Source organism: Cajanus cajan, chromosome 5 (assembly GCF_000230855.2).
Source record: "Cajanus cajan strain Asha chromosome 5, NIPB_CcT2T_4, whole genome shotgun sequence".
NCBI classification, from domain to species: Eukaryota; Viridiplantae; Streptophyta; class Magnoliopsida; order Fabales; family Fabaceae; genus Cajanus; species Cajanus cajan.
The window spans coordinates 2945664-2958501 of NC_138521.1; the positions used below are offsets into that span (position 1 = coordinate 2945664).

At 31.1% G+C, this 12838-nt stretch overlaps 1 protein-coding gene across 1 annotated transcript; it reads left to right on the forward strand.

The window, feature by feature from the left end:
* Window positions 1–6797: 6797 nt before the first annotated feature.
* On the forward strand, window positions 6798–11990 carry PERK15 (Protein kinase superfamily protein). Its single transcript, XM_020371047.3, has 8 exons — window positions 6798–7342; window positions 7978–8517; window positions 8888–8974; window positions 9079–9149; window positions 9626–9702; window positions 9848–9995; window positions 10664–10825; window positions 11122–11990. Exons 1-8 carry the CDS (start codon window positions 7015–7017, stop codon window positions 11428–11430), a joined length of 1722 nt encoding a protein of 573 aa, XP_020226636.1. The 5' UTR covers window positions 6798–7014; the 3' UTR covers window positions 11431–11990.
* Window positions 11991–12838: the final 848 nt, after the last annotated feature.

Genomic DNA, 12838 nt, shown 5'->3' on the forward strand with positions numbered 1-12838 from the left:
AAAAAATAGGGTTTTGACGCGTTGGTGAGCCTAAAGTGAAACGGGTTTGTCAAAATAATTCAAAATTGAAACCGAAATTCGTAACAACAACCAAAACGGTCATTATCATAAGACAAACTTATAGAGCCACGTGAGCACGCGCCGTCGGGGTAATCAATGTCCCATCAAACGGTCATTTGCATTAAATAGGGGACTAGGTTTTCATCGAAGAAATATCAAGCCACTAGTTGATATCAGTCATGAAGAATCGAAAATTAATCCTAATAGGAATTCCAATCTTTCTTATGGATAAGTGCATCAAGATTGAATTCCTAGGGGGGCATTTGTTGAGATTGATCGAAAATAGCAAAAGTCGAAAAGTGGTAATTGACAGTTACTCAGGAGAAGATTAAGTTGACACATGTTGAGAATATGTGAGAAGCCCTATTTGTTTGTGTTCGAGGTATGGTCGAATAAGAAAGCAAAGATTACTCGAAATGGAAGTTTTTATGGACATCCTAAACAGGGAAGTAGAGCAGTTATGAAAAAATAATCGAAACGATAAAAAACACGTGGGATAGGCGGTTATGGGAAGTTACGGGCACGTAGCTGATAGGAAAAGCAGTTACCCACCCACGATGCTTGCACGTAAAAGAAAACTGTTCTCGAGAAGCTCTATAAATAGACCAATTTCAGTCTTTTACGAGGTCGGAAAACTCATACTTTAACCAGATTCTAAAGCATTCTCTGCCTGCACATATGACTTCCATGCGAGGAATTATCTTTGGGTATGATCACTTCTCGGCCATTTGTATTTTCTCTTTTTAGGATTAGAACTAGCGTAGCTTTCTTTAGCGTAACTTTTTTTTTCATTCAATCGTTGTTTGGAAGTACTCAAATGTTAAAATGTTGTAATAGGTTGAATACTGTGAATGATGATATGTATTGCCAGTATCTCTATTGTCCATTCTATTTCTCTACGCATTTATGTACATGCATATCATTTTCTGGTAATTATTGACGAACGCGTAACAACGGTTAATCATTAAAAATACTTTACTGTATGGTAATTGCTCCGTACTTCATTCCGTAAAAATACGTTAAATGCCTAAATTGGAATAATGTCCGTATGCTAGTTCGAATAAAAAGAACCTCTGAACGTTTTCCACCATAAACAGAGGGCTAATTATATTATATAATCTAATAATTAAATTTATATAATCTAATAATTAAATTTTTAGAAGGCATTTTCCCCATGATTCAAACATACGAGTACATCTTTACCAAATGCAACATACCACGAAACAAAACATAACAATTCATAAAGAAATGGTTCGATTTTGGTTGAATCCCTCACATATTTCTCCTTTCCTTTTTTATTTTAATTTTAACGAGAAATTTATGATTTCACCTCATGTATAATTATTTGGTCTTCAACATGCCAGCTCGAATAGTGACCTTCATCATGAATTGTGGCTATGCATTACAGTTGTAGTTGAGCTATCCATCTCATTATTCAATGGAAGTCCTGTTAGTACTTTTTGCCATCGACACACAGACACGACAACTAGATTGTAACCACAAACAAAAGTCTTTTCGGGATTTTGGACAAATTAGTGTTATTTAAAAAATTATTTATCAAAAAATATATTAAAAATTTCACTACCTACTCGAGATTATTTATGTATGTCTAAAGTGGCTTAATGCATTAGTTTACACCCCTCTTTGTAAGATGTCACAATTATTACACAAATCACCAGTAATGTTGATTAAAAAAATATAAAATGTCACCATGTGTCAATATTGTTAGATTAGTTATATTTAATTAATCTACTTGTATGATTAACATTAACCATTTTTTAAAATATTATTTGATTATTAATATATTAATTATGATTAATAATTATTATTATTATATCATCAAATTATTTGATCGATGGAGTTGTATTGAAATTTTATTTTGATTAGCGTATGCTGGATTGAGCTATTAATTAATATGTAATGGGAGGTCTCTATTCTCATTCAACATGTTACTTAAGTCTTATGTCATTAGACGACTAATTTATATAATTTTGACGAGTTAATTATAGAGTAGTGTTATATCATTATAAAATGTTTATTCAAATATGATGAAAAACAAGTTGGTACAATTGCTGTGCTAGGTCAATAAATTCTATCATTTAATTTTTTTTTAAATTGATGATCTAATATGTTTTAATGCATTTCTAGATGATATTGGTGATTTAGGAATTAATTATTAAATTTTAACATATATTCCATAATTCAAGTTATTTTTAATAACTTTCTTGATTGTAATAAAAATTTTGTCTATCATTAATGAAATCTCAATCTTATATCATATTCTCTCTCGACTTTTTTTATTACAATATCACAAAAAATAATTAATTTATCAAAATATCATGCCTTGAAATATATTTAATAAGATATTATATTTACTATTTATTAACTAATATTTAAGTTAACAAATTAAATATAAATTATATATTATATAAAAAGTAACAATATTATAAAAGAAATAATATTGTAAAAAAAATTGTAATAAAGAAATATTGGCTACTAGTGAACCAATAACTTCTATATATATGTGAAAAATTAAGGTGAGAAATTGGTTGGTGAAAAACCAATTTCTTAACATAAATAATAAATATAATATTTTGATAAATATATTTTATATATGATATTTTGATATTTGTTAATATTGTAATAAAAAGTTTGTCCTCTCCTCTCATTAATTGTCTTGTAATAACCAATCAACAAATAGAATATTAGTTAGATACAAACACATCGAGTAAATATAAAAAATGCAAGAGATAATAATAAATATATGCTTATAAGCATTTTATAGAAAGAATTGTTTGGTCCCCGCATATCATGTACTCCTTTTTGTTGAAATCGATCGTGATACTTGACATTAGTTAGGATAACAATAGGTTATATATATATATATATATATATATATATATATATATATCATTGAAGAATTTAAAAATAATTTCATGGCACATAAATAATGGGCTTTTTAGCATTGTAAGGTAGATTATTTTAATATTTTTCATCAAAGTAAGACTGGTCAGAAGCAATTTATCATTTGAGGGTGACCATTGGAGATCACTAATCAACCTAACAACACTAATGACACCTATCAATTTTTATTATCATTTAAAAAAAAATTGACAAATTTTGAGTATAACACAGTACTAATGTAAAAGTTACTATAATTTATAATGATACTACTCACTGTAACGACTTTTACATCAATGATGTAGTATGTTACAACCTATTAAAATATATATATTTTTTAAAAATGTATTGTAATCCACAATGACATTTTTTTAACATTTATTTATAGTGTAGTTGTAGAATACATCTATACTCTCCTTTTTTTTTATTAACTTTTTAATGGTGTTGTTGTAATACACAATGACTCTTTGAATGGCGTGTACATGTAGTTGTAGGCTATAGTTACATTCACCTTTTTATTATTTAACTTTTATTTATTTATTTTAATTTTGTAAATGTAGGCTATAATTACACTTTTATTTATTTTACACTATCACATACGTTGTCACTCTCGTACTTTTCTTCAGAAGCAGGAAATACAAAAAGACTTATCACTTCAATTATGATTTTTAAAATAAAAGTCTACTATAATCTCATGCATGCACTATAACTCACGATTTTTAATCATAATTTTTTTTAAGATATTAGTATGTACAATATTTTAATTAAATTTTACGTTCAAATTCTCCTATATTATTTATATATTAATAATGAATTTTAATATTTTATGTTTCAAGATGAGAGTTTTAAAAAATAAAATAAGAGAATATAACTATAATTCATACCTACACAATTTAGAAAAAAGACTATCGTTGTGAATTACAATAACACCATTTTAAAATAAATAAAAAAATCAAGTATAACAATAATCTATAATTACACTATTAAAAAACTAAATATGTATCATTATGAAATACAACAACACCTTTTAAAAATATATTTTAATAAATTTTAGTATCTTCCGTGATATTGATGACGATGCAATCAGTAACAATTTTTACGTAGAGATTATTAAAAATTTATTTATTATAAATTTAAAATATAAATTATATATTTAAAAAAATTATTTATACACATTTTAAATATAATTTATATATATTTAAATATATACCATTTATTTTTATAAATAATTTATTATAAATTTGAATTATATATAATAAATATTTAATGTGTGTATTGTACATATTAAAATAATAGTTAACTACATAACATGAGTGTCACTGTGTTGATTGACAACCTTCTTGTTGTTGACGATTCCAGAGTAATGAATTGTTCAAAAATAACTCCACTTTGATAATAATTTTTAAAAATTAAGCTATAATGGTAAAAAAAAAGGAGCTAAATTTTTAAAATAAGATAATATTAATATTTGATTTTGTATAACAAATTCTTTTTATAAATAAAAATTTATGAATAAAATTAGATTATACCTTCGATAAAATCTCTCATGACAAATTCTTTATTGTGAGTCGTAAACCTTTTAGAAATACTTATCCTTATCAACGTGATCGTAGGGGTTGTGTTTGGTTATGTGGCCATGCATCGGCATTTTCATCTGATTCTATACAAATGCCAATAGGAATAAGAATAGGAAGAGACGCCACCACAACCCAAAGGTCTGCGTATGGCATTAATTAACTTGTTTTTGTTGATTTTGGTAGTGAATGAAAAGATTTGGAATCTATATAACGGGTTTCGTATAATAAGGTGGAAACATAAGAGGGTTTTGGTTGCCCTACGATGATGGCAATGGTAGATACGTAGAAGAAGTACTCGACCTAAAATGTCACATTAATTCAATGGAATAAGGGAAGCCCTCAGAATCCGAAGAAACCTCACCACTAACCTCTTATAGTAGTACTCTTGGTTGCTGTCATTTTTTGGCTCCACCACCACTATTATTAGGCCTGGGCCCTACTTTAAAACATCAGTATTATTTTTATATAATTTATTAATTAGCTTCAATACATTAAATTTGAGTATTTGCTTTTAAGAACAATAATTTTCTCTCAATTTAATTTCTCAATGCACCATGTACCAATTTTCTTGCTTAATTTTTTTTATTTTGTTTTTTTCTCGATATACTTTTTTTATAGACATATACTCTTTAAATCTTAGTAAACCTTTTGGGTGGTTAGTACAAAAAAAAATCCTTTATCTATAAATTAGAATTTTAAAATAAGTCTGGTTACATAAAAAGTGGTATCGCATGTGATTTCAATATTTCACGAGTTCTAATAAAGTTTAGACAATTAAAAATGTGTTTAGATATGACGATTATATCCAAATTGGTACATACTCAACTTTTACAAAAGAGATAACTCATTTTTAGTGGATTTGTTTTTTTTTTTTCCGGTTAAGTAGGGAGAGTTAAATTTTTATTTTCACACCGTTTTTCATAATTATTAAAGTATATAAAAATTAAATTATACAATAATTTCTTAGAAACTGCTATAATAATTAAACAATTTACACTAAATAAAAGTTTATTGAAAATGTTTTTTTATTCTTATTTTTTCTTAAAGTTATTATTATTATTTTTATTTATGTATAGATACTAATGAAAAATTAGTCTATTACGTCACCTCTTTATTATCAGACATATCAAAAATTGACGTAAAAAAGATACGGTGACATTTTTATAATTTTTGTGAAATTGTTTACATCGGACTCAGTAGTGTCCAACATAAAATCTATGTCAGACACAATATACATCTGACGTAAATTTTTAAAATTTACGTTAGATCCTCCCAAGTCTAACATAAAAGATGTATTTATAATTTTATATGCACCAGCCTTTCGTGGTATTCCCGCACGCCTCGATGTATTTGTAAACAAGAGAGTAAAAAATCCTAGAGTCTTTCCAGGTTTCTCATCACTACCATCTTGAGTTTATGTCAACCCAAAAGGATGGGAGCTGGGGGATAAAAGTGTTTTCTAATGAATTACTCATTGTCCTACAAAAATAAATTATTTGTTGAATTTTTTTTTTGTTAAAATCCAATACGTGTCAATTAATTTTCTAGAAACCAAATAAAATATTTACTCTTTTATATATTATTTGAATTAAAAATATATAGAAATAAATTGAATAAGAAAATAACTGTACCAAAAAGTTAAAAACGACAGACAATTAAGGAAAATTCTGGACAGATTTGTTAAAGTCCAACACAAAAACTATGTTTTAGTGAGTTAAATTATTTTCTTATTGTCGTTCCTAAACATGGCTCACCCTTATACCTCGTCTATCATCTCGTTGACTCGTTGTCATACATGTTATCTATATAAAATGGAAATAAAATTGAATTGAATCATTAAAAGATACATGTAAAGTTTGTTGACTACCTATGATCTAATCTCAACTTCTAACTGCTTTAAAGTCAAACAATATACTTTTTTTAATTAGTTGTCAATACACTGATTATTTATATATATTAAATTCAATAAAAAAATAAAAAAAATAAAAAGATATTTTTTTAAAATATTTTTTAATTAAAATTTTACAATAACAATACACATTGATACTAGATATTTTTTTTATTATATATTAACAAAACAAGGAAGTAATTAGTAACAAAAATGATTAGTGATTTATTTTACATTTTATTTTTCAATAGAAGGAGTGTCTCTTTCGGTTATAAAACAAAAAGTGGAATAAGATATTTTTACACATACGCACGTGCCGTCGTTCTTCTTTCTCCGGGGTTGGGAAGTTGGAGCAAAACGCAAAAGGAAGCAAGTAAAACGACGAAGTGGAAGCACAGAATCTGGCATTTGAAACAAAAACAAAGATGTAGTAGCTATCACTATCGCAATAGGGTCCACCACATTCTTCTTTTTTCCTCCTCAAATTTCCATGTATGTCATGATGCATATCGTGAATCCTTTCACACAGACACACACACACTCTTCTTTTCTTCCAAACCCTCGCTCTAACCGGAGCCTTCGCCGCCCATGTCGTCGCCTTTGCCCGCGATTTCTCCCGCCACTAACTCCACCGCCTCTCCTCCGCCGTCGGCGACCTCTCCCGCCACTGTCTCCCCTCCTCCGCCTCCCGACGCCACCAATGCCGCCGCTTCTCCGCCGGCGCCGGCGGTGGCCGCCACTCCGCCCAATCATGATGACGGGATGCCGAGGGGTACATTGAACGGAATAATTATAGGCGTCGTTTTAGGTTCGGTAGGTATGCTTATCATTGGAGGTATTTTCTTCTGTTTGTATAGGAATTGGAAAAGGAAGAGAGGCCACAACAATAACTACTCGCAACCGCCACAACCCAAAGGTGATGGAGGCCATTCCACGTTTCTTTCCGTAAAATTGATTCCGATTAAATTCATTTTGGAATGAAGTAATTCATGTGTGGGTGTTTCTATTTAGAGTTGTTTCAACTTAGAATCAGTTCTAGACTCAGAATAAGTTAATCAAAGTAAGATGAAACATGTGAACATTGACGTAAAATCGCGTCGTTACTCGTTATTTTGGATGACTCAAGGTGAACCCAAGCACGCAGTACACTGAAGTGGATAGTACAACTTTTACCTTGTATGTGTTAGTTTTTTTTGTTGTTTTCCCTCTATTGCATGAGATTAACTTCGATGTGTTGCTTATCATTAATAAATAATAATTATTAATAATCTGAGAATGTAGTAAATGAGATGACTCGTACATTCTGTGATGTGATTGTTTTATAAAATCAATATCTGTTGAGGTTTATTATTTTTTGGATATTCAATTTGAATTCTGTTTGATGAGTTGCTCCACACATTGGTTTTGTTTATTACTTAGGCCAGCTAGGTTATATTTTAGATAATGCAAAATTGTTCAAAATGTGGTTGAGTTCTGACTCTGTTCTAATTTGTGGGTAAAACTGGCAGTAATTTGGGCCCTGGGACTAATTCTGGTTGTCAATGTCTGCAGCTGACATAGCTGGTGGCATAGTTCAGCATTGGCAAGACAGTGTTCCTCCAACGACAGATGGTAAAGAAGGCTTGCCGCTCAAGCCTCCTACAGGGGCTTTATTAAATCCAAAACAGTCATCTGCTGGTCTCCCCACACCTGCTGTGAATTCTTCGAGCACTAGTAGTAGTTTGGGGTCTGAGAAGACAAAGCCATACATTTCCCCATCTCCTGCCATTTCCTTGGCGCTATCTCAAAGCACTTTTACATATAATGAATTGACTATGGCAACTGATGGATTCTCCAAATCAAATCTTCTTGGTCAAGGTGGTTTTGGCTATGTCCACAAAGGAGTTCTCCCAAATGGGAAAATTGTTGCAGTCAAGCAGTTGAAATCTGAGAGTAGACAGGGGGAGCGTGAGTTCCATGCAGAAGTTGAGGTCATTAGCCGTGTGCATCACAGACATCTTGTTTCCCTAGTTGGATACTGCATCTCAGACAGCCAGAGGATGCTTGTCTATGAGTATGTGCCAAATAATACACTAGAATTTCATTTGCATGGTAAGATTTATATTAGCTCATGTAGGATACAAATTCAATTTCACAATTCTTTTCTGAGATAGGATGATGTCTCAAATGTCACAAATAAGCATGATGATTTTTTGGTTGTAAAACGTGGTAAAGTTGTGTAGAGCATAATATTTGCATGCAATAAAATGTTGGTTGTTTCATGTGCAAAGGTTTGCTTTTCAATATATATTTTGGCCTTATGTGCAGAACATATTATAATATGGTCATTTTTAAACAAGAATGAAAAAATCTTTCCTGATCTGGTTAGTGATCGAGTGATTAGCACTCCACTGTCTCTGTAGAAGTTTGATAATTTAAGTATGATACTGTAGTTCTAAGTGAATCATGAATATCATACCAGGAAAGGACATACCATGTATGGACTGGTCAACAAGGATGAAGATTTCTATAGGGTCTGCAAAAGGATTGGCATATCTGCATGAGGATTGTGAGTTTATTATAAATAAATTATGTACTCCGAAGATCTGACAGTGTCTTTAGTTCATGATGTTAGATTGGAGATTTACGTTTTTCAGTCTAATATCTTTTCAGGTAATCCCAAAATCATACACCGTGACATCAAGGCATCTAACATCCTTATTGATGATAGTTTTGAGGCTAAGGTAAAATTTATTACATCTATCCTGCAATCCCAGATATAATTTGATAAATAGATGTTTATACTCATTATTTTTTTGAATCCAAAGAAATCTTCTTTTCCCTGTTCAAGTACTTTCGTCCACAAAGCAGATTATGCCTGTTTTACTGTTGAGAAATGCTATAAAGCTATGCATGATTCATCATGCAAACATAATCAATAATCAACATATTAAAGAGCCTCTCACTTTAATGGTGAACAAGATGAGCAGGTGGATGAACTGGAATCTATTTCACTTTCTACTTTGCAAACTGTTTTCTGCATTTGTAAAGTGAGCCTCCCTAGACCAAGGTGGAATGCAATAGGCAGCCTATAGAAAACAAGAGAATTAAATGCAGTACCATGAATGGTTGAATGAAATAAAAGCTATTGGAATTGTTCATTTTCACATTTAGCACTTAAATATCTATTTACATCAATGTTTTAGTATCTTTTGTTCAGGTTGCAGATTTTGGACTTGCAAAATTTTCATCAGATACAGAAACCCATGTTTCTACTCGAGTGATGGGAACTTTTGGGTCAGATTAATTATTTGTATTATTTTCTCCTGAATCTAATTATGAAATACTTCTATTGGGCAGTATGTGTCATTGATTTTATTTTTCCTTTTTCTATTAATTATATCTTGGAATCTTAGTGAAACTCTAAATTCATTTAATGTAGATACATGGCTCCAGAATATGCTGCTAGTGGGAAACTCACTGAAAAGTCAGATGTTTTTTCCTTTGGTGTTGTCCTCTTGGAGTTGATTACTGGACGGAAACCTGTCGATAAAACTCAACCCTTCATAGACGACAGCATGGTTGAATGGGTGTGTACTGTGTAGTATACAGTACTTCATTGATGTCTTGATAGTTATGCATAACTAAGGTGTAAAACATGGTATTTATGGTCTGACAAAATGTGCTCCTTAGGCATCTTTCTTATTTTTGGGTCAGTTAATGAATATTTCCGGGCTTGAGAACATTTAGAGAGGAGTGCCTGTGATCACTATTTTGCATTCTATGTTGTATTTGTGTTTATACTCTTTCTTCAATTTGCAATCTTGAATGCTTTTAACCTTTTTTTTTTTTTTTTTTTTACCTCAGTTAAGTGAGCAAATCTTGTTCAAAAAGCTTATTCCTCGGGGTGTTTTAAAAATTTCGAAAGCTATGTTACATGGCACAGTGGACAAATTATTTGATACACTTGAAATCAATAAAATCTGATCGCCTCTTATCTTGAGATTAATGACAGTTCAGATTACCTTGAAATTTGTCTTAAATAAATTGTTTTAGATGCCAACTGTGTATCAACATTGGATGGAGGTGATTATAGTTTGCAACCATCATTCAATTATTTGCAAGAAATTATGCTTTTGATTGAATGGATGCTGAAATAATATTTAGGTATTCTGGAACAATTTGAGAAGACAGTCTTATGCTGACAATTATACCCCTAAAAAGAATCTTGTACTGAAACATTGTGTATAAATTACAGGCAAGGCCTTTACTGTCCCAAGCTTTGGAAAATGGAAACTTTAATGGACTTGTTGATCCAAGATTGCAGACGAATTACAACCTAGACGAGATAATCCGAATGACTGCTTGTGCTGCAACTTGTGTGCGCCATTCAGCCAGGCTCCGTCCTCGAATGAGCCAGGTGAGTTTGCTGAATCTGAAGATACGGTTGAGAATAAACTGTGTGTCTATTTGAATTGCTTTGGCTGTTTGTCTCTGACAAAGTATGTAGTAAAATGCCCCCCTGAAAGACATTTTCCTGTTTCTCTTGGACAAAAATAGTCCAGCGTTGTGTTATAACTACAAAGTGTTATCAGGATATGTGATTTAGTAGCTGATGAATTTTTGAAATTTAGAAATTCATGATCCAGTCTGACCATTGGCTAACTGAAATCTGGTGCTTTCCTGTAACAATGATAAATGAATTACATTAAGCAGGTTGTTCGAGCTCTGGAAGGACATATTTCTCTAGAAGATCTAAATAAGGGGAGCACACCTGGACACAGCAGAGTTTTTGGTTCCTTTGAGATTTCTGGTTATGATAGTGTCCAATACTCAGAAGACCTAAAGAAGTTCAAGAAGCTGGCACTGGAAACCCAAGAGCAAGGCATTAGTGAGTACAGTGGTCCTAGCAGCGAGTATGGGCAACATCCATCCATCTCGACCAGTTCCGGCCAGCAAAATACGCAGGAAATGGAAACGGGGAATTTGAAGAGTAGCAACGGTGATTCTGCGATGAACTCTTGATTGATGATTCCAACGTCTTGCAAAATTGCGATCCCAACGTCAGATTGCTAGTGCACCCACGAGATTGGTACATATAATTTGTTGGTATATTTTACAGGTCCAATGTAAGAATCGGCTTGCACAGGATGAATAGTAGTTAGGGTTGTGTCCTTTTTTCCCCCCATGATTTTCATTGTCTAACTTGTTTCACTATTAAGATTCCTGAATTATTTGATACACGTGAAGCTTTGTAAGCTTGATTCATTCTTCAAAGCTGGGAAATCCTGACATTGGGAATTAGAAGTGTTGAGGATGAGAGTATTCTGTATTTATTTGGTGAGCTTTGTGATAATGCATAATATGAGCCTTCGCCTGGTGTTTAAGGCTAGTATAGTAGCTACTCAGTTTTCTTCTTTGTATGGGTTGGGGGGTTCATAAGGTACACAATAGCCGGCTTATTTAGCCAGGAATACCGATAAGGTGTCAATCAGGTTTTTTGCCTCCAAAGAGAACCGGTGTAGCAGCAATCTTGGTGCGACCAAAGTACTTTTTATTTATTTATTTTTATGCTTTCTGGTCTCTATCATGTCTATACTTTTTGGTGCGGTTAACTTTAAATCAAGGGTGATAACAATTTTAATTCGCTTTCAAAGAGTTAAATACATATTTTCATGCGTGTAATGAAGAGTGTTTTTTGAGTGGCCTTCCAAGCCACTTAAACGGACAATATAAAATTTAACCTCGTGTGAATGGGAAAGTGGAATTTTTTTGTTTGTGTTGACGTAAATGGGTTCTCAAACATAGTTAAAATTTTCTTGTAAAAATGTATATTCGGTATGTGTTTAGTTGTCTTTGGTAAAAAAAAATGAAAAAGAAAATCAAACAACATATATACACAATGATTGTGTTCCTTCAAGATTAAAAATATTTTTAAAATACATTTTGAGAAAAAAAAAATAAAGTTTTTTTGTGAAGGGAAAAGATAACTAGACTGCCTTTTACTTGTGTCTACATTTTGCCCCTTTTAATAAGTTCCAAGTTTGGCGACACAATGTTGTCCTCATCCGTGTTACTAGAAACAACATTCTATAACATGTGGCTATCATCGGACGCTTGCCATTTAGTCACGTACTTACTATTCAAGTCACATATCATCGTTTCTCTTCTATAAAAATAATAATGATTACACACATGTTAATTTTTTTTTTAATTATATTAAATTTTACTAATTTTATAATATTCTTTATAAATGTCTAAAAGAGTAATGCAATTGAATATTAAAAAATAACTTTAGAAAAGTATGATCAAAGTTAAAATTTGTTTATTATAAATGTTTAAAAAAGTAATGCAATCAAATATTTAAAAAATTCTTTAGAAAAATATCATTAAAGTTGAAATTTATTTATATTTAAAATGTGAGTTTCTTTTT

Excerpts from the sequence above, each read along its gene's own strand:
- PERK15 (XM_020371047.3), top strand. The coding sequence starts at position 7,015 with ATGTCGTCGCCTTTGCCCGCGATTTCTCCCGCCACTAACTCCACCGCC. Across the intron at positions 8,518-8,887 it reads ACTAGAATTTCATTTGCATG|GAAAGGACATACCATGTATG; the intron begins GTAAGATTTATA and ends ATATCATACCAG. Across the intron at positions 9,150-9,625 it reads ATGATAGTTTTGAGGCTAAG|GTTGCAGATTTTGGACTTGC; the intron begins GTAAAATTTATT and ends TCTTTTGTTCAG.